The sequence below is a fragment of the Pristiophorus japonicus genome, chromosome 15 (genome assembly GCF_044704955.1).
Source record: "Pristiophorus japonicus isolate sPriJap1 chromosome 15, sPriJap1.hap1, whole genome shotgun sequence".
NCBI lineage: Eukaryota > Metazoa > Chordata > Chondrichthyes > Pristiophoridae > Pristiophorus > Pristiophorus japonicus.
The window spans coordinates 180,590,255-180,611,224 of record NC_091991.1 but is presented as its reverse complement, the minus strand read 5'-3'; the positions used below and the strand labels follow the sequence as shown (position 1 = coordinate 180,611,224).

Here is a 20,970-nt window from a genome sequence, read left to right as displayed (position 1 = left end):
CCGTGTGGCTGAGGAGATGGTAGATGATCTGCTATCCAGCGAGGAGCATTGCGGTTTGGCTCGACGGGCCTCCCAGCCCCAGGTAGAAGAAGATAATGCGTTTGGACTGTATACTTGTACCGACGGTTCGGCCCCAGTGATTATGGAAGTCAAGATTAACGGAGTCCCAGTGAGTATGGAAGTGGACACAGGATCGGGTCAGTCGCTGATGAGTCAGGAAACTTTTGATAAACTGTGGATCAACCCAGCTGCACGACCCGAGCTGGTCCCGGTCACGGCTAAGCTGCGCACCTACACCAAGGAACTGATACCTGTCCTTGGCAGAGCGGATGTGCAGGTATCTCACGGGGGCGAGACGCACGGCTTACCTTTGTGCATCATTGCAGGTGATGGGCCTTCGCTACTCGGCAGGAGATGGATGGGGAAGGTCCTTGGGAGCTGAGAAGACTTCATTCCTCCACAGACCGCTGTCCCCCATGTTCACAGACAGAGCAGGCCTCCACCTTGGGATCGGAGCGTGTGTGGGGTTGGGCAGAGCAGCGGTGGCCATCGACTCTCCCCTGCAAAGTCTGAGAGTGAGAAAGAGGCGCTGGAACCACCAGCAGCAGCGCCGACCGAGCTGGAGAAGAGAGAAGGGTTTCGACGGGCTGCTCCAGCAGGCACTGTCGGCCCGCAGGCAGTGGCGGCCATTCGCGGGGCTTGCAGCGGGAGGAGCGGTGAATCGGCAGTTCCGGGGGCGGGACTCGCTCAGCAACATCGTGAGGGCAGGTGTTCCGAGGAGCGGGGCTCGTACAGGATTGGCTGCGGCAGTGAGGAGGTCGGCTCCGGAGGACGTGTGTGTGTGGCAGCTCCCGGACAAAAAGGTCAGCTGCGTGGGGTGCTCGGAGGATGCGGGGGCCGGTGCGTTGCGGCTCCCGGGTGCGTTCAGAGTGTGGCGGCTCTCTCGCTCTCTCTCTCTCTCGCTCTCTATAGAGAGAGAGGGAGAGCAGGCAGCAGCACAGCGAGTTCAAGATGGCGGTGAGCCTCGTGGCAGCAGAGTTCTGCAGAGAGAGGCAGGCACCAGCAGAGCACCTAAAATGGCAGCGCCCAGTAGAAACCTCGTGGGAAAAACAAAATGGCGTCTTAAAAGGGAAATGTACCCGGGAGTCTTAAAGGGGCCATACACCGTTGGCGGTCCCCACAGAGACTTTTGTAAGGGCAAGAGTGAGTCAAAATGATTACTGTGATTTGTATGATGACATGGTTTATGACGAGTTAATATTTTGATGCTAAAATGATTACTGTGATTAAAATGACTTGTGAAAAGAGAATATCACAATGCACAGTTAAAAGGGTTAATGGATCGGTGACTAACATGACTAATGGATTAATGCGATTTCTGATTTTATGTGATTTATGCAGTTGTTCAGCGGCTGCAGACAAGTCGCAAAGGCGACTATTTTCTGAGAACAGAGGCAACGCACTAGTTGCCATACCCTGTCTCAGCGTAGCCCATTACCTCGGGCAAAAAGGGGCACTATGCTGCCATCATACCTCACCCAGTGGAGCTGGGATTTAATATCTGTTCAGTGTACCTGCAAACGTTTGATATAACTCTTCAACGCATCTATATGTATCATACAAATGTACTGTCTATGTGTACCTACTTTCTACTGGAGATTATGTTTGTGTACTTGTATCACCCATGTAAGGACTGCAAATACCACATGCTTGCACCAGATCGCAAGCATAATCTCTACATGGGGGGGGTGGCGGAGGGGAAGAGGGAAGTGGATGGTCATGGACTCTCACTCACAAATCAACCAGGACGGACAAGGCCGAGGCTACCGGCAATTTACTTTTGGAACTGGGGGGGGGGCGGGGGGAAGAGAGAGAGAGAGAGAGTGAGATGTTGTGTATTGTCCATGTACATTAAATGTATAGTTACAATGGTGCACCACAAGGGGCACTGTGGTGGGAGTCACGAAAGTACCTGCAAGACAGAGTATTTTCAGGCTGCCCACCACACCTGAGAGGCACTCTGGAGTTACACAATAAAGGACCAAGGTCACAGCAGTTACTACAACACCAGACTGTCTCGAGTCAGTGATTTGAGTGCTACATACATCACAGGAAAGATGTTTCCAGAGGGGTTCCGCAGGGTTCAGTGCTAGGTCACTTGCTTTTTGTGATATACGTCAATGATCAAGACTTGAATATAGAGGGTATGATTAAGAAGTTTGCAGATGATACTAAAATCAGCTGTAAGGTTGATAATGAAGAAGAAAGCTGCGGACTGCAGGAAGATATCAATCAACTGGTTAGGTGGACAGAACAATGGCAAATGGAATTTAATCCAGAGGAAGTGTGAGGTAATGCATTTGGGGAGGGCTGACAAGGAAAGTGAATACACATTACACTTCTCAGTATTCTACCATTTAGAGAAATAGTAGACACTTCAAATCACTGGAGAAATACCACCAACGATGTCTCCACAAAATCTTGCAAATCTCCTGGGTGAACAGACGCACCAACGTTAGTGTCCCAGCATTGAAGCACTGACCACACTCGACCAACTCCGTTGGGCGGGCCACATTGTTCGCATTCCTGACGCAAGACTCCCAAAGCAAGTGCTCTACTCGAAACTTCTTAACGGCAAGCGAGCCCAAGGTGGGCAGAGGAAGCGTTTCAAGGACACCCTCAAAGCCTCCTCGATAAAATGCAACATCCCCACTGATACCTGGGAGTCTCTGGCCAAAGACCGCCCTAAGTGGAGGAAGTTAGATGAAGTCCTTACTACTAGGGGGATCAAGGGGTATGGCAAGAAAGCAGGAATGGAGTACTGAAGTTGCATGTTCAGCCATGAACTCATTGAATGGCGGTGCAGGCTAGAAGGGCCGAATGGCCTACTCCTGCACCTATTTTCTATGTGCATCCGGGAGGGCACTGAGCACCTGAGTCTCGTCGCCGAGAGCATGCAGAAATCGAGCGCAGGCAGTGGAAGGAGCGTGTGGCAAACCAGACTCCCCACCCACTCTTTCCTCCAGTGGCTGCCTGTCCCACCTGTGACAGAGACTAATTCCCGTGTTGGACTGTACAGCCATCTGAGGACTCACTTTTAGAGTGGAAACAAGTCTTCCTCGATTTCGAGGGACTGCTTATGATGATGGGAGGAACAAAGGAACCTTGGAGTGCATGTCCACAGATCCCTGAAGGTAGCAATCCAGGTAGATAAGGTAGTTAAGAAGGCATATGGAATGCTAGCCTTTATTAGCCGAGGCATAGAATAGAAGAGCAGGGGGGGTTATGCTTGAACTGTAGTACAGCTAGAGTACTGTGTGCAGTTATGGTCACTGCATTACAGGAAAGATGTGATTGCACTGGAGAGGGTACAGAGGAGATTGCAAGGATTTTGCAGGGAGTGGAGAATCTAAACTATGAGGACAGATTAGCTGGGCTGGATTTGTTTTCATTGGAATAGAGGGGGCTGAGGGGAGACCTGATTGAGGTGTATAAAATTATGAGGGACCTAGATAAAGTGGATAGAAAGGACTTATTTCCCTTAGCAGAGGGGTCAACAACCAGGGGACATAAATTTAAAGTAATTGGTGGAAGGTTTAGAGGAGATATGAAGGGAAATTTCTTCACCCAGAGGGTGGTGGGGATCTGGAACTCACTGCCTGAAAGGGTGGTAGAGACAGAAACCCTCACCACATTTAAAAAGTACTTGGATGTGCACCTGAAGTGCCATAACCTACAGGGCTACGGACCTAGAGCTGGAAACATAGAAACATAGAAAATAGGTGCAGGAGCAGGCCATTCAGCCCTTCTAGCCTGCACCGCCATTCAATGAGTTCATGGCTGAACATGAAACTTCAGTACCCCCTTCCTGCTTTCTCGCCATAACCCTTGATCCCCCGAGTAGTAAGGACTTCATCTAACTCCCTTTTGAATATATTTAGTGAATTGGCCTCAACTACTTTCTGTGGTAGAGAATTCCACAGGTTCACCACTCTCTGGGTGAAGAAGTTTCTCCTCATCTCGGTCCTAAATGGCTTACCCCTTATCCTCAGACTGTGACCCCTGGTTCTGGACTTCCCCAACATTGGGAACATTCTTTCTGCATCTAACCTGTCTAAACCCGTCAGAATTTTAAACGTTTCTATGAGGTCCCCTCTCATTCTTCTGAACTCCAGTGAATACAAGCCCAATTGATCCAATCTTTCTTGATAGGTCAGTCCCGCCATCCCGGGAATCAGTCTGGTGAACCTTCGCTGCACTCCCTCAATAGCAAGAATGTCCTTCCTCAAGTTAGGAGACCAAAACTGTACACAATACTCCAGGTGTGGCCTCACCAAGGCCCTGTACAACTGTAGCAACACCTCCCTGCCCCTGTATTCAAATCCCCTCGCTATGAAGGCCAACATGCCATTTGCTTTCTTAACCGCCTGCTGTACCTGCATGCCAACCTTCAATGACTGATGTACCATGACACCCAGGTCTCGTTGCACCTTCCCTTTTCCTAATCTGTCACCATTCAGATAATAGTCTGTCTCTCTGTTTTTACCACCAAAGTGGATAACCTCACATTTATCCACATTATACTTCATCTGCCATGCATTTGCCCACTCACCTAACCTATCCAAGTCACTCTGCAGCCTAATAGCATCCTCCTCGCAGCTCACACTGCCACCCAACTTAGTATCATCCGCAAATTTGGAGATACTGCATTTAATCCCCTCGTCTAAATCATTAATGTACAATGTAAACAGCTGGGGCCCCAGCACAGAACCTTGCGGCACTCCACTAGTCACTGCCTGCCATTCTGAAAAGTACCCGTTTACTCCTACTCTTTGCTTCCTGTGGGATTAGGCTGGTTAGCCTCTTGTTGGCCGGCACGGACACGATGGGCCAAAATGGCCTCTTTCCGTGCTGTAAACATCTATGATTCTAGCTATCCTATTAAATATTTTTTGCAAATTCATATAAACTACATCCACTTTATCTTTAAATAATGCAAAATACTGCGGATGCTGCAAGATTGAAATAAAAACAGAAAATACTGGAAAGGTTTGAGTGGAGCTTGGCATGGACTGGTTGTTTATGTGCTGTATATCCTATTAAATACTCAGCAAGTTGAGCAACATCTGTGAAGAGAGAAATATAGTTAACATTTCAAGTCGATGACCCATCATAAGACCCCATTAATTTGTGATACCAGTTCTGATGAAAGGTCATCGGCCTGAAACGTTAACTCTGTTTCTTTCTCCATAGATGCTGCCTGACCTGCACTTTCTGTTTTTATTCTACTTTGTCATTTACGTACCCTCTCTGATAATTTCTACAATTAATTCCATAGTATCCAATCAAGAGATTGGTGTGCAAAATTAAAGTACATGGTATTGGGGGTAATGCACTGACGTGGATAGAGAACTGGTTGGCAGACAGGAAGCAGAGAGTCGGGATAAACGGGTCCTTTTCAGAATGGCAGGCAGTGACGAGTGGATGCCGCCAGGGCTCAGTGCTGGGACCCCAGCTATTTACAATATACATCAATGATTTAGATGAAGGAATTGAATGTAATATCTCCAAGTTTGCAGATGACACAGCTGGGTGGCGGAGTGAGCTCTGAGGGGGATGCTAAGGAGCTGCAGGATGACTTGGACAGGTTAGGTGAGTGGACAAATGCATGGCAGATGCAGTATAATGTGGATGTGAGGTTATCCACTTTGGTGGCAAAAACACAAAGGCAGGATATTATCTGAATGGCGGCAGATTAGGAAAAGGGAAGGTGCAACAAGACCTGGGTGTCATGGTACATCAGTCATTGAAAGTTGGCATGCAGGTACAGCGGGTGGTGAAGAAGGCAAATGGTATGTTGGCCTTCATAGCTAGGGGATTTGAGTATAGGAACAGGGAGGTCTTATTGCAGTTGTACAGGGCCTTGGTGAGGCCTCACCTAGAATATTGTGTTCAGTTTTGGTCTCCTAATCTGAGGAAGGAAGTTCTTGCTATTGTGCGAAGGTTCACCAGACTGATTCCCAGGATGACAGGGCTGACGTATGAGAAGAGACTGGCCTGTATTCACTGGAGTTTAGAAGGATGAGAGGGGATCTTATAGAAACATACAAAATTCTGACGGGACTGGACAGGTTAGATGCAGGAAGAATGTTCCTGATGTTGGGGAAGTCCAGAACCAGGGGACACAGTCTAAGGATAAGGGATAAGCCATTTAGGACTGAGATGAGGAGAAACTTCTTCAGTCAGAGAGTTATTAACCTGTGGAATTCTCTCCCGCAGAGAGTTGTTGATGCCAGTTCGTTGGATATATTCAAGAGGGAGTTAGATATGGCCCTTACGGCTAAAGGGATCAAGGAGAGAAAGCAGGAAAGGGGTACTGAGGTGAATGATCAGCCATGATCTTATTGAATGGTGGTGCAGGCTTGAAGGGCCGAATGGCCTATTCCTGCACCTATTTTCTATGTTTCTATCCCTGACCAACAACTGAAGTAAGACTCACTGGTTAATTTGAAATTTACTAGCTTATCCCATCTCCATTTCTGGAGAGAGGTGTTGCCCTCCAGTCCTTTGACGCAATGTATAAACAATCTCCCCAACATTTAAAAATACCAGAGTCAGAATGTCTGCATCCTCTTCATTCACCGAAGCAGTCCCACTTCAAACAGGACAAATCAAGCGAAACCTCAACAGAAATTAAGCTCTTAATGACATCACTAGTGTTTGCTTAACAGCAGTTAGCAGTGTAATAATACATTCCTGCATTGCTGCTTCTGTAACATTGTCCATCATCCAACTTGCCATAGTTCTGATACAAAAAGATTGTTTAGAGAGAATGGATTTCTGTTTGTCGCCATTGAAAATTAAATGAAAAAACCTCTTCTGAATCATTTTTGAGGAAGTTTATTTACATAACCAATAATAGAAATAAAAACTTAGAAACTGCGTAAGTGATGAATTGTTGAGCGTTTAATGGGGTAATTATTGTTTGTGGCATATGCAAATAGTGGAGATCAGGAAATTGCGCAACACCAGCCCATAATTTTGTGTCTACTTAATTCTGAGAAATAGCAAATTTACAATGAAATGCTTTCAGCCAAGAATTGACGATGTGAACCGTAAAGGTCAGGGTGCAAAGTGGCTCCAAACAGGTTGGGGAGGAGGCCTATCCGTGGGGAAATGGTGGCGATTTAAGGACTGTTCATTTGAAAGGAGCCCCATTCACCCTACCCAACATGCCAGTTCTGAGCAACCATCTAAACTCCCAGATCCTTTCTTTCCCCCTTCCACAATACCAGGTTTTCTCTCCCAAGAATTTTCCCACCATAACTGCAAGTTCCTGCAGCCCTTCACATTGCTCAAAAACCTCTGGTGCCACCCACTATGCTGCCAGATCTTGAGTATCATTCCCTCCAAGTGTTCCCAGATTCCAGGACTACCCCCAGTGCTCTCAGACTCTGAAACCTCCATCCCCAATGATCCCAGGACCCATCACTCACTGATCCGAGATCCAAGGAACTTGCCGCAGTGTTTCCAAGACCCTTCTCTACAATGCTTTGAGCACAAGGTCTCCTTCCAGTACCTTCAGAGCCTGGGAGTCCTTGAAGCCCTGTCGCAGTATTGTTAGATCCTCCAGTGTCCCAGATAGTGCTACTTGGCAGAACACCCTTGTTCCTATAAAACGTCTGACTCGATATGAGCAACTCCATGGGACATCTGCTGGGGTAGATATATGAGTAGATATAGATATATATACAAACTATGATATGTTTTGAGACATTCTTCATCACACATTGTTACACATGCAAATTTTTGTCACTTATTGTGTAAAAAAAAAGAGGAAGGGATTCATTTTATGCTATTTTCTTCTGACCTTGGAGCGGAGCCAGAGTTTTAACCCCACAAGCTACTGTCTACCTACAAAGAATCTTCCCCAGCCATTGACCTCTAATTGGCTGTTTATTGGTAATTACTTCGTGTTTCCAGAAAGGGACACGCTAGGTTATACATATTTCTGCCCTAGTAGCAGATTACAGCGATGTACATTTCATAATATGCCATCAAAATTTAAGAATGAAATGGGGCACAAATTAGAATTTGTAATCCTTATCCTTGGAATGTGAGTTATAATGAAACAGCTGTCAATAAAAGTTCAGCAAAACATGGAATATCCTTCCCCAATAAATCTATTATACTTATCCAACTGATTCAGTCTCCACACATTCAGTGGACAGATTTCTGTTTATTGTGATTCTCTTATCACACATAGCTCACAGCATACATGAATCCAGAAACCTTAAGCACCATCTTCTGCGTATACTTGAAGAACAAGGTTGAATAGTTTGTGCAGGTTGTCTCTGTTGTATTGCAAGCTGATTGTGACCCATAACTGCAATTTAACGATATGCTCTCTGTCCCCGCGCCTACTTGTAATTCCCTATGCAAACCTTTCAACATGTAAAACTCAAATTATTCAATACTTGTTGCAAAACCTATGATTAAGTGCAAAAGACTCTTTGTGGATTTAATTTAAGAAAGTGTGATTGGCTATTATTCATGTTCTGCACGCCAAGAAAATCCTCCTTCCATTCTCCCCAGATGAATAAATTTAACTTATACTCTTTTATGCCATTTTTGCATTTTCTGCATTAGGGTGGCCCGACAAAGTTTGACCCTCTGAAGATTGCAGAAGACAGTCTGACTACCCAAAGGAAAACTGCTATAGTTGCAGAAATCATTTTTTATAAATACACAGGAACAAAAATCATATGCTATTGAGTCAAAAAATAAAGTCTCAAGACCTTGTTCTTGCAGTGTGCAATGTTCCTAGCTCCGTCTGATGAACTCAGACACCAGTTTAAAAGTAAAACCTCATGTATTGTCTCCCGTAATGCATGCAGGAAGACAACCTCCTTCAATATTTTGATGAATGAACCACTGAAGAGCGTCGGGTGGTTCATTGAAAAATCTCCATCCTGCCCTCTGGAGATGCGGTTGATTTGTGCCTCCCATAATAGTATGGCTAAGCTCAAATATTTCCTGAATACTGTGCTGTTCGATCTGCTGTAAACAGATTTTGTTTCAGTCATGTTTAATATGTCTGGAATGCTTCAATTTGTTGTGGTTCAGCCCCAAACAATAGCCTCAGTCCTCGATAGAATTCAAAGAAAGAGCTGCACATTCAGATTTGCCTGAGAAAGAACAATCCCAATTCATTTTCATTTCCATGTGCAGAATTGAATGACCAGGTTAACTAATAAGCCAAGAACAGAGCACCAATGACTCATCCAAATCAATCACAGTACTTTGTCTTGAAGCATTTTACAGGCTCTCGGTCTCTATGAAATATACATGCGTACTATGATTTCCTGTTATTTCTCTTTTCAGGTTCAAGGTGGGCCTGTGTGGCTTTCTGATAACTTGATGAACATGACTTCCACTATGAAGTTTAGTCCTGGTCACAAACACATTCATGATCAGGCCTACTCACAGTTGATGTCACAACAAGGCTTTTGTTCGCAGAACATTCAGAGTTCCAGTCGATCCTTTAACCAGCAAAACCTGTGCAGTCCCCAGAAACATTCTTCAGTTTCCCCACTTTCTCCAGGACCGATTGCGGGTCACTCCTGTTACATCCCAGCTCAGGCAGGGCTGCCAGCTCAGTTCGAGAACAGCAGCAGGGGCCAGCTGTCGCCCCGGGTTGCCCTTCACCACCAGCTGCCGCCTGCTTCAGCAACCAGCCCAACCAATCTCTCCAAGCACCATGGGCCTCAACATGTTCATTTTGACGAGCATGACCACGTTCTTCGAGGGCAAGCGCTCTTGGGTAAGTTTCTGAAGCTTTGTTAACATTAAGACCTTTCAAAGACTCCGCAAATAACATAATTGGTGAAGACACTGCTCACTGTGCAACTGAGCCTCCACGGACCAGGGTGGTCACTGATATGATCCCTTGCCTGTGCTGAGTTAGCTGACCTCTGCTAGAGCAGCAGTAGGGTTCACTAGATTTGGCTTCAATGCCCCTGGGCTGAGGAAAAATCATCTGGGGTTCCATTTGTGTATATGTATGTGCGTGTATCTATACACACATATCTGGTGAGGAGAGGATTATGCTCGGGTGAAGAGTGACCATTTTTCTTGAAACACTGGAAGGAATCTGGCATCCCAACACAGGTCAGCACCTTCGAGGATGGAAAGTTGGGGAGGGGTACATCTCAAGGATATGTTTTTTTTCACCAGGCACAAGAAGACGCACAAGCCGTAGTAAAATAACACATGTATTTATCTATCTGGTTTAAATTTTGGTGATTGATCTTGTTTTATAAACTGTAAGTGTAATGAGGCTTGTTATGAGTAAGTACCATGACATTCATTGTCCATCAGTGTGCTTGTAATTGAGCTAATAATAACTAATATATCACCTACAATATGCTAAATCTGATGGTTCTGTATTAAAGTAAATCCTCAACTGAAATTTTTCATGGAAAACACCAACTTTGCCAAGTAAGATTCTTTGTTAAATCCATATTCTAAGTTTTTATAATGCTGTGCGACAATTGTTTTTCAAGCTTCAGTTTGTTATTCTCCCTGTTAATGGCCCTAATCTGATGAATCTCAGGGTCCAGTAGGGCAGTGTATGTGAACAAGGAGGAATAAGATCATCTGAGCAATAATGTTATTACGGTATAATCATCGAATCTTACAGAACAGGAGGAGGCCATTTGGCCTATCGTACCTGTGCAGGCTCTTTGAAAGACCCACACCGTAGCTTTTTCCTCATAATCCTACAAATTGGTCCTCTTCAAAAGTATGTCCAATTACCCTATAGAAATTTCCTGTGGAATCCGCTTCCACCATCCTTTCAAGTAGTGTGCTCCAGATCTTATCCACCCGCTGTGTGAAAACTTTTCTCCTCATTTCCCCTCTACTACTTTTGCCAATTATTTTAAATCGATCCACACTTTCCGGAGAAAACAGCAAGTGGGAAGAAACTATCAAAAGCCCTCATAATTTTGAAAACCTCCATGACATCTCCCCTTGACTTTCTCTACTCGAAGAGCAATCTTAGCTTCTCCAATCACTCTACATAACTGAAGTCCCTCTTCCCTGGTATCATCCTGGTAAGCCTCCTCTCTACCCGCTCCAAGCCCTTGACGTCCTTTCCAAAGTGCGATGTCCACAATTGTACGCAATACTCCAGCTGAGGCCTAACCAGTGATTTGTAAAGGTTTAGCATGACATTCTTGTTTTTGTAGTCAATGTCTCCATTTACAAAGTCAAGTATCCCATACGCTTTCTTAACCGCCTTATCACCTTGCCTTGCCACCATCAAGGAGTTGTGAATATGCACCCCCAGGTCCCTCTGCTCTTGCACCTCCTCAAATTAGTACCAATAAGCTTGTACTGCCTCTCCATGTCATTCCATCCAAAGTGCATCACTTCACACTTATCCACATTAAATTGCATCTACCATTGATCTGCCCATTTCACCAGTCTGTCGATGTCCTCCTGAAGTCTGACGATTTACCACGTTGCCAAGTTTTGTATTATTTGAAAACTTCTAAATTGTGCTCCCTCTACCCAAGTCTAGGTTATTTAAATACAACGAGAAAAGCTATGGTCCTAATACCGATCCCTGGGGGACCGCACTGCATAATTTTTAAGTCACTAGGTTGCCGGTTCAAGCACCACCCCCAAGATTTGAGCACGAAATCTAGGCTGACACTCCAAGGGAGGTGTCATTTTTCAGGTGAAATGTTAAACCAAAGTCTGACTCTTCAAGTGGATGTGAAAAATCCCATGGTACTGTTTGAAGACGCACTGGGAGTTCTCCCGCTGTGCTGACCAATATTCCTCCGAAAACCAAAGAAAGAAAACCAAAGCCACCAAAAACAAATTAATTGGTCGTTAATTTTATTTCATGTTTGTGAGACCTTGCTGTGCACAACATGGCTGCAGTGTTCACCTCGATAACCATTACTGCACTTCAAAAATGAAATGAATGGGTGTGAAGCACGTTGGGATGCTCCGAGCACATGATTAGGCACGATATACATCTTGGTCATTTCTTTCTGTACTGAGGCCTTTGACTTAGCTGTTAATGAACATCATTAAACCTTTAAACATCAGAAGTTTAACAATGCACATTGAATTGTAAATTTGATGATTTACACTGATACAAAAAAATTGCATTCAGATTTAGCAACATTTATTTATTTATTTATTCTGGCCTTCTGATTGGTTTCAGTTTTGTTATTCATTCTCGGGATGTGGATGGTGTTGGCAAAGCAGGCATTTATTGCCCATCCCCCGTTGACCCGAGAAGGCTGTAATACAACTGAGCGGCTTGCTAGACCACATCACAGGGCAGTTAAGAGTTAACCACAGTGCTTTAGAAGTGCTGGAACTAGAGCTTGATTATGAAGGCTTTATTTTAAAGTGAATATATGTTCAGCATTTACCCTTCGTCAGTAGGATCGCCACCCAGTTACTTTTGGTCTGGATTTTGAAAGGGTTACCTGGCATTTCCAAGATGTATTAGTTGAGATGCTGTGAGCATATTGTGTAGTGACTGTAGTGATCAATCAAACTCAACAAATGAGAATTAGGATTTGGCCGATGCCACCTTTCATTCTGGTGCTTCCGATATGTCTCCCTTTTTCCTCAACCGAGGATTCCTCTCGACCGTGGTTGACCGGACCCTCGACCGTGCCTGTCCCATTTCTCACCTTTCTGCTCTCATCCCTTCCGCTCCCTCACAGAACCACCATAGGTTTCCCATTGTCCTCACCTTCCAACCTCCACATTCAACAGATCATTCTCCACTAGCATGATACCATCACTAATTACATCTTCCCCTCCATTTTCAGCAATTCGAAGGGACCGTTTCCTCTGACACCCTGGTCCACTCTTCAATCATCCCAACAGCCCCTCCCCTTCCCACGGACCTTCCCATGGAAGTGCAGGAGATGCAACACCTGCCCTTTTACCTTCTCCCTTCCAACCATCCAGGGTCATGAACACCCCTTCCCGGTAAAACAGCGATTCACTTATATTTTCAATTTAGTGTACTGTGTTTGCTGCTCACAATGCGGTCTCCTCATATTGGGTGATCGCTTTGCTGAACACCTCCGTTCAGTCCACCAGCATGACCCTGAGCTTCCGGTCGCCTGTCACTTTAATTTTTCGCTCCACTCCCACTCTGACCTCTCTGTCCTCGGCCTCTTACACTGTTCCAATGAAGGAACAGCATCTCATTGTTCGATTAGGCACTTTACAGTCTTCCGGACTCAACATTGAGTTCAACAATTTCAGACAGCAGCTGTTGGTAATGATTCTGCTTTTGCCATTTACAGCTCCTCCTAGACCCATCTTTTGTTTCTTTACATGTCCGATGACCCTCCCCTTTTGCCTTGCACCTTTTGTCATTTAATCACTTCTGTCTTCCACCCTATCACAGACCTTCCCTTTTGTTCTTTCCTTCCCTCCGCCCTTTCCCTGCCTCTGTACTTCCTTAAAACCGTTACAGCTCTAACTTTTTTCAGTTCTGGTGAAAGGTCATCGACCTGAAACGTTAACTCTCTTTCTCTCTCCACAGATGCTGTTTAACCGGCTGAGTATTTTCTGTTTGTATTTCCAATTTCCACCATCCGCAGTAATTTGTTTTGTATTCGAAATCATCATCTCTGCCCTCATCCCTTTTCCTCCTCCTCCTTCCTTCCCCCACATAACTACACACACTCCCACACCCATTCTCTAAACTAATGTATTTCTTAATCAGTCGATTTCTCATTGACCTGTAGTCTTAAACTCTTTCTCTCTCCACAGATGCTGTTTGACTAGCTGAGTATTTTCCAGTATTTTCTGTTTTTATTTCAGATTTCCAGCACGACAATTTTTTTGCTTTTGTATTGGGAATGGTCATCTCTGGCCCACATCCCTTTTCCTCCTCTCCTTCCTTCCCCCACATATTTATACACAAACACACACACGTCACTAAGTATGGTTTATTTGTTGAATATTCAGAAATTCTCTAACCTAATGTATTTCTTAATCAGCCAATTTTTCTTTGTGGCAATCGTTTGGCAACCAAGATGAAATGTCATCTTTCCCCCCCCCTGCCCCCCCCAGGCACAGCAAATTCCTTGTTGAAGGCTCACGTTCAGAAGAGTAATCGGCTCCATTCCAGACTCAGCCAGTGGACTGAACACAGCTACTCGAATCCAGTGCACGAGCTGCTCGACTGTAGCAGTGCTCTGCACTCGTCAAACGCACACAAAGCCCTGCTTCAGGAACATGCTTCCAAGTTCAGTCTGCAGCCTTCCTACAGTCATATAGGAGAACTGCATGGAGACATCCCAGTATTTGTACAGAAGAGGTAAGTGAGAGCTTTCAATATTCCCATTTTTTTTTTTGTTGACATTTCTACTTGCTGTCGGTCTTCCCAAGCTGTGCATGATCCCCAACTCGGGTACCTTACTTCTAGGATTCTGACACTTCCCAATGACACTTGAAGGTACAGGACAATTATTTGTATTCACTCATTTTCTGACTTCAGGAAAATGCACCCATTTAACCCAGATGTCTGTCCCATCCCAAGTCCCTCTCCATTGCCTCTCCCACCCTCCAAGTTCTTGTACCTGAGAAGCAAGCCTGTTCTCCAGCAAACTAAGTTGTGGACAGTACAGGAAGGGTTGCTAACCATCCTGGAGCTAGTTTATGATTTCTGGTTTTTGTGATTTAAAAAAAATTAATTGGATTTGTCAGTATTACAAATGTTGTTGAGGCTGGTTTGCAGTTTTCCCAATGTGCACTGGTAACTGGGACAATCTTACCTATTGGGTTTCGAATGGTCATATCAAAATTAGGATTCTCAAGAATAGGAAAATTCCATTAGGCCCAACAAGTCCATCCCTTTTTGACGGACCATTTCCAACTACTAATCATCTCCCTCAATTCCATACATAGAAATGTATGGAATTGACACTACATTTATTTGCATTGATCACATTAGTAAGGTTCCCTGATAAGTTATTCCATAATTTTATTACCCTTTGGGTGAAAGATTTCTGCCCAAATCCCCTTCTTTCTCCTCACTTACTAATTGTTCCTCAATATTTGCCCTTTGCAGCTTTCCCTGTGTCAATTTTGTCAATTGCTTTCATAATCTTGAAAACTTCCTAGTTAAGCATAAGAAATAGGAGTAGGAGTAGGCTATTTGGCCCCTCAAGCCTCCTCCACCATTCAATATCATGGCTGATCTGATCTTCGACTCGGCTTCACTTCCTTGCCCGCTCCCCATAACCATTTTGTAGTGTACGGAGAAGGAGTCAGACTGAACACTGTGAGCTCAAAGTAAAGTGTGACCGTAGTCTTTTATTGCAGGTCTCCAGAGTGCCTCTCCAACCTGTGAAGCCTCTTTATATACCTGTGCTCCCAAGGGATTATGGGATCCCTTGGGACTCCAGGGGATGAGCCCTCTATGGCTGTACAGAGTAAATGCAAATATACATATATAACAGTCTATCGACTCTGGAGCGGTTCCTATGGACTGGTGGGTAGCTAATGTAACACCACTTTTTTAAAAAGGAGGAAGAGAGAAAACAGGTAATTATAGACCGGTTAGCCTGACATCAGTAGTGGGGGAAATGTTGGAATCAATTATTAAAGATGAAATAACAGCGCATTTGCAGAGCAGTGACAGGATTGGTCCAAGTCAGCATGGATTTGTGAAAGGGAAATCATGCTTGACAAATCTTCTGGAATTTTTTGAGGATGTAACTCGTAGAGTGGACAAGGGAGAACCACTGGATGTGGTGTATTTGGACTTTCAAAAGGCCTTTGACAAGGTCCCACATAAGAGATTGGTGTGCAAAATCAAAGCACATGGTATTGGGGGTAATGTACTGACGTGGATAGAGAATTGGTTGGCAGACAGGAAGCAGAGAGTCGGGATAAACGGGTCCTTTTCGGAATGGGAGGCAGTGACTAGTGGGGTGCTGCAGGGATCGGTGCTGGGACCCCCGCTCTTTACAATATATATTAATGATTTGGATGAAGGAATTGAGAGTAATATCTCCAAGTTTGCAGATGACACTAAACTGGGTGGCGGTGTGAGCTGTGAGGAGGACGCTAAGAGGCTGCAGGGTGATTTGGACAGGTTAGGTGAGTGGGCAAATGCATGGCAGATGCAGTATAATATGGATAAATGTGAGGTTATCCACTTTGGTGGCAAAAGCACGAAGGCAGAATATTATCTGAATGGCGGCAGATTAGGAAAAGGGGAGGTGCAACAAGACCTGGGTGTCATGGTTCATCAGTCATTGAAAGTTGGCATGCAGGTACAGCAGGCGGTGAAGAAGGCAAATGGCATGTAGGCCTTCATAGCTAGGGGATTTGAGTAGAGGAACAGGGAGGTCTTACTGCAATTGTACAGGGCCTTGGTGGGGTCTCACCTGGAATATTGTGTTCAGTTTTGGTCTCCTAATCTGAGAAAGGATGTTTTTACTATAGAGGGAGTGCTGCGAAGGTTCACCAGACTGATTCCAGGGATGGCTGGACTGACATATGAGGAGAGACTGGATCAACTGGGCCTTTATACACTGGAGTTTAGAAGAATGAGAGGGGATCTCATAGAAACGTATAAGATTCTGACGGGATGGGACAGGTTAGATGCAGGAAGAATGTTCCCAATGTTGGGGAAGTCCAGAACCAAGGGACACAGTCTTAGGATAAGGGGTAGGCCATTTAAGACTGAGATGAGGAGAAACTTCTTCAATCAGAGAGTTGTTAACCTGTGGAATTCCCTGCCGCAGAGAGTTGTTGATGCCAGTTCATTGGATATATTCAAGAGGGAGTTAGATATGGCCCTTACGGCTAAAGGGATCAAGGGGTATGGAGAGAAAGCAGGAAAGGGGTACTGAGGTGAATGATCAGCCATGATCTTATTGAATGGCAGTGCAGGCTCAAAGGGCCGAATGGCCTACTCTTGCACCTATTTTCTATGTTTCTATAACACCTTTACTCTGTTATCACTCAAAAATCTGTCTATCTCCGCCTTAAGTATATTCAGTGACCCAGCCTCCAAAGCTCTCTGGGGCAGAGAATTTCACAGTTATACAACCCTCTGAGAGAATAAATTTATTCTCATCTCAGTTTTAAATGGGCGACCCCTTATTCTAAAACTATGCCCCCTAGTTCTAGATTCCCCCATGAGTGGAAACATCCTCTCTGCATCTACCTTGTCGAGCCCCCTCATTATATGTCTCAATAAGATCACACCTCATTCTTCTGAACTCCAATGAGTACAGGCCCAACCGCTCAACCTTTCTTTATAAGTCAACCCCTTCATCTCAGGAATCAACCGAGTGAACCTTCTCTGAACTGCCTCCAGTGCAAGTATATCCCTCCTTAAATAAGGAGATCAAAACTGTACGCAGTACTCCAGGTGCGACATATAATCCACAAATATTATGTACATTGCACATACTAAAATGGGGAGAATTATTCCAATTTTTTTGGGGGCCAGCCGATCTATGCTGATTTATAGGCTATTTTGTAATCTTAAGTTTGTTTATGTACCAATACAAGTTTTCAGATCAATCTTTAGGTTAGGTAATATTCTATGCACAGTTGCTTCTCACTTTTGCATATAACCTATTGAAGGTAAACAATGCTGTTTGTGTCTTTTACTTCAGCACAGAACAGCCATCAACATGGAATCAACCTCGGAGTCCTGAGCTAGCAGAGATGCCACCTCAATCCAGGCTACTTCAGTATTGCCAAAACCAGCTCCAGAATCCAGGACAACAAAATCCCCCTCATCTCTATGACAGGATAGTTAAAGACCCTCCAAAGTACCCCCTATGTGGCCTTTATCCTTTCCCATCTCCAGAGCTACTACCAAACAACTGTTACCCCTTCCATCTGCAGAACCCTCCGTTCCTGGACTTCACTCAGACATCTCACTCTCCCCTTGCACAGAATTATGGGAGAGGAACATCTTCAGATGTATTGGATCAGCATCCATTGGAAACTATAGGTCACAGCCCCAACTCTGCAATCTTACCCAACAAAACGTATCCAGGGCACCACTACCAGCAGGAGCCAGAGATAGCCTATCATTCCAGTATTAACTCAAAGACATTTCAAGGAACAATTGAGGTAAGGAGTGTTGTAACTTATGGTTCTGGTTAGTTCCATACTGTTGCACAAAGCATAAAGATTTCTATTCTTGACATTTAAAAAAAATAATAATCGAAGCTTTGAAATACTTAAAATCAGTTATGTATTTTCAATTCTGTTGTGGATGGCTGTTTCTATTTGGTATTAGTTGGCTTGCTCCTTCCACAATGTAATGCTCTAAGCCAATCAGTGAAACCTTGATGAAGACAGGGGAAAGGAAAGTGAAGCTGACCTGTTTAATCAGTGAAAACAGCCTCATGGTTGTAATGCATTTTCAGCAATGAGTTACTAAAGAGCATTGCTTTCGACAACATCCCAGTGGGCCTCATGTCAGATTTATCATTGAGACACATTAGAGTGCGGCCCCCCCCCCCACCCAACCAGAGGGGGAGACATCCACGAGCGGAAACATATCCTGTCCTCGTGTCTATGAGGGAGAGTGCAGAACAAGGAGGGAGAGAAAAAAGTTATTGAACAGCTAGATCTTTTACAACAGTTAGTCTCTCAATCAAAGTGTTCCATTTTGGCATTTAATGAACTTTGCTTTCCTGTGATTTGCGCTATTGGCTTGTCGGCATTGCTACATTTATTGTACCCCTTGCAGTAATCTCTTAATTTTATGATATCTTCAATGTCGAAGGGAGAACAAGTGTACAATGATATAAGTAAAGTAATCAGAAAACAACATAACTTCAGCAACACACATGAAGACGTATATATCATTCAAGATGTCGATTGTGTGATTTTACCATGCACACTGTCCCTTGGGCTGGATGCTTTCTTTTGGCTGCGTGTACACGACAGACTAGTAGCTGCATTTCCGGTTCCAGCCAGGCACCTCCATGCTCATGTCACTTAGCTCAAACTTTAACTGACCTTTTTAAGAAAGATTTCTGTCCCAGCAAGTACAGAGTTGTTTCCCAAAAGTTAGAAATTTAAATGCTCCGAGACAGGAGTAGGAAGATCTCTACATTTAGATCAAGGTCGGATAGGTTTGCAAAGTAAACAGGGAGGTCAGTCTGACACCACACTGTATTTACAGTGTCAAACCAAAGTGGTGGAAGACTACCACCTCCAAGTCATCTCATCTGCTTCACTCTCGAGTCAATTGCTTGAATTCCATTACCAGTTCGGCATTAGTGCGAAGCTGGAATCACTTTACACCTTTTCTAAACCTGAAGTGTATAACTGCACCTTTAAACATTCTGTAATGTTTAAGTCTAGCTTGATTTCATTTATATTATTTTAGCTGCATTAAAAGCTGGACTCCTCTTCTTAGGCTGTCCCTCGGTGTCGAGGATGACTTGCTTCCACACTACAAATGAATTCTCGGGTGACTGATGAGTCCGATGCAGGACCTACAGTCTCTGTCACAGGTGGGGCAGATGGTGGTTGGAGGGACGGGTGGGTGGGGGGTTTGGGTTGTCGCACGCTCCTTCCGCTGTTTGAGCTTGGATTCCATGTGCTCCGGGAGAAGAGACTCGGTGTTCAGTACCTTCCCGGATGCTGCTTCTCCACTTTGAGCAGTCTTGGGCCAGGGATTCCCAGGTGTCGGTGGAGATGTTGCACTTTTTCAAGGAGGCTTTAAGAGTGTCCTTGAAGCGTTTCCTCTGCCCACCTGGGGCTTGCTTGCCGTGTCTGCGCTTGTTTTGGGAGTCTCGTATCGGGCATGTGAATGATGTGGCCTGTCCACCGGAGCTGATCAAGCGTGGTCAAAGCTTCGATGCTGGGGATGTTGGCCTGAGTGAGAACACTGACGTTGGTGCGCCTATCCTGCCAATGGAGTTGCAGGATCTTGCGGAGGCAATGTTGGTGGTACTTCTCCAGTGCTTTGAAGTGCCAGCTGTACATCTTCTTCCTAGGCAGTCCTTCGGAGTCGAGGATGACTTGCTTCCACACTAAAAATGAGTTCTCAGGTGACTGATGAGTACGATGCAGGATCTACATTCTCTGTCACAGGTGAGGCAGACGGTGGTTGAAGGGACGGGTGGGTGGATTTGTCGTGCGCTCCTTTCGCTGTTTGCGCTTGGCCTCCACTTGGTCCCAGTGAAGAGACTGGAGATGTTCGCCGCCTTCCTGTATGCTTCTCCTCCACTTTGAGCGGTCTTGGGTCAGGGATTCCCAGGTGTCGGTGCTGTACAGAGTCCATGTCTCTGAAGCATATAGGAGAGCGGGTATCACTACTGCTGTGTAGACCATGAGCTTGGTGCCGGGTTTGAGGTCCTGGTCTTCAAACACTTTCTCCCTCAGGCGTCCGAAGGCTGCGCTGGCACACTGAAGGCGGTGTAGGACTACATTGTTCTTAAACTACTCATTTGTGAATAGTTTTTCAATCAGAAGCTGCGTTCTCTAGTTGAATTCTATGTATTTTATGTCTTTATTTTCTACTCTCATTAACCTAGTGTTCTTTCCGCTAAGTAGTCAAGTGTTAAATCTTGACCTCGTTTGGCACACCACTTTTTTAAAAAAAGGAGGGAGAGAGAAAACGGGTAATTATAGACCGGTTAGCCTGACATCAATAGTGGGGAAAATGTTGGAATCAATTATTAAAGATGAAATAGCAGCGCATTTGGAAAGCAGTGACGGGATCGGTCCAAGTCAACATGGATTTATGAAAGGGAAATGATGCTTGACAAATCTTCTGGAATTTTTTGAGGATGTAACTAGTAGAGTGGACAAGGGAGAACCAGTGGATGTGGTGTATTTGGACTTTCAAAAGGCTTTTGACAAGGTCCCACACACGAGATTGGTGTGCAAAATTAAAGCACATGGTATTGGGGGTAATGTACT

The 20,970-nt window shown here is 44.8% G+C and overlaps 1 protein-coding gene across 4 annotated transcripts in view; it reads left to right on the top strand.

The window, feature by feature from the left end:
* Positions 1–20,970, top strand: part of LOC139281294 (probable helicase with zinc finger domain) — a 369,458-nt gene that overhangs the window by 294,342 nt on the left and 54,146 nt on the right. For all 4 annotated transcript variants that reach the window (XM_070901422.1, XM_070901423.1, XM_070901420.1 and 1 more), the window contains 3 exons: positions 9,385–9,823; positions 14,128–14,374; positions 17,694–18,159. In XM_070901422.1, coding sequence (XP_070757523.1) covers positions 9,385–9,823; positions 14,128–14,374; positions 17,694–18,159 — 1,152 coding nt within the window. The remainder of the gene's footprint in view (positions 1–9,384; positions 9,824–14,127; positions 14,375–17,693; positions 18,160–20,970) is intronic.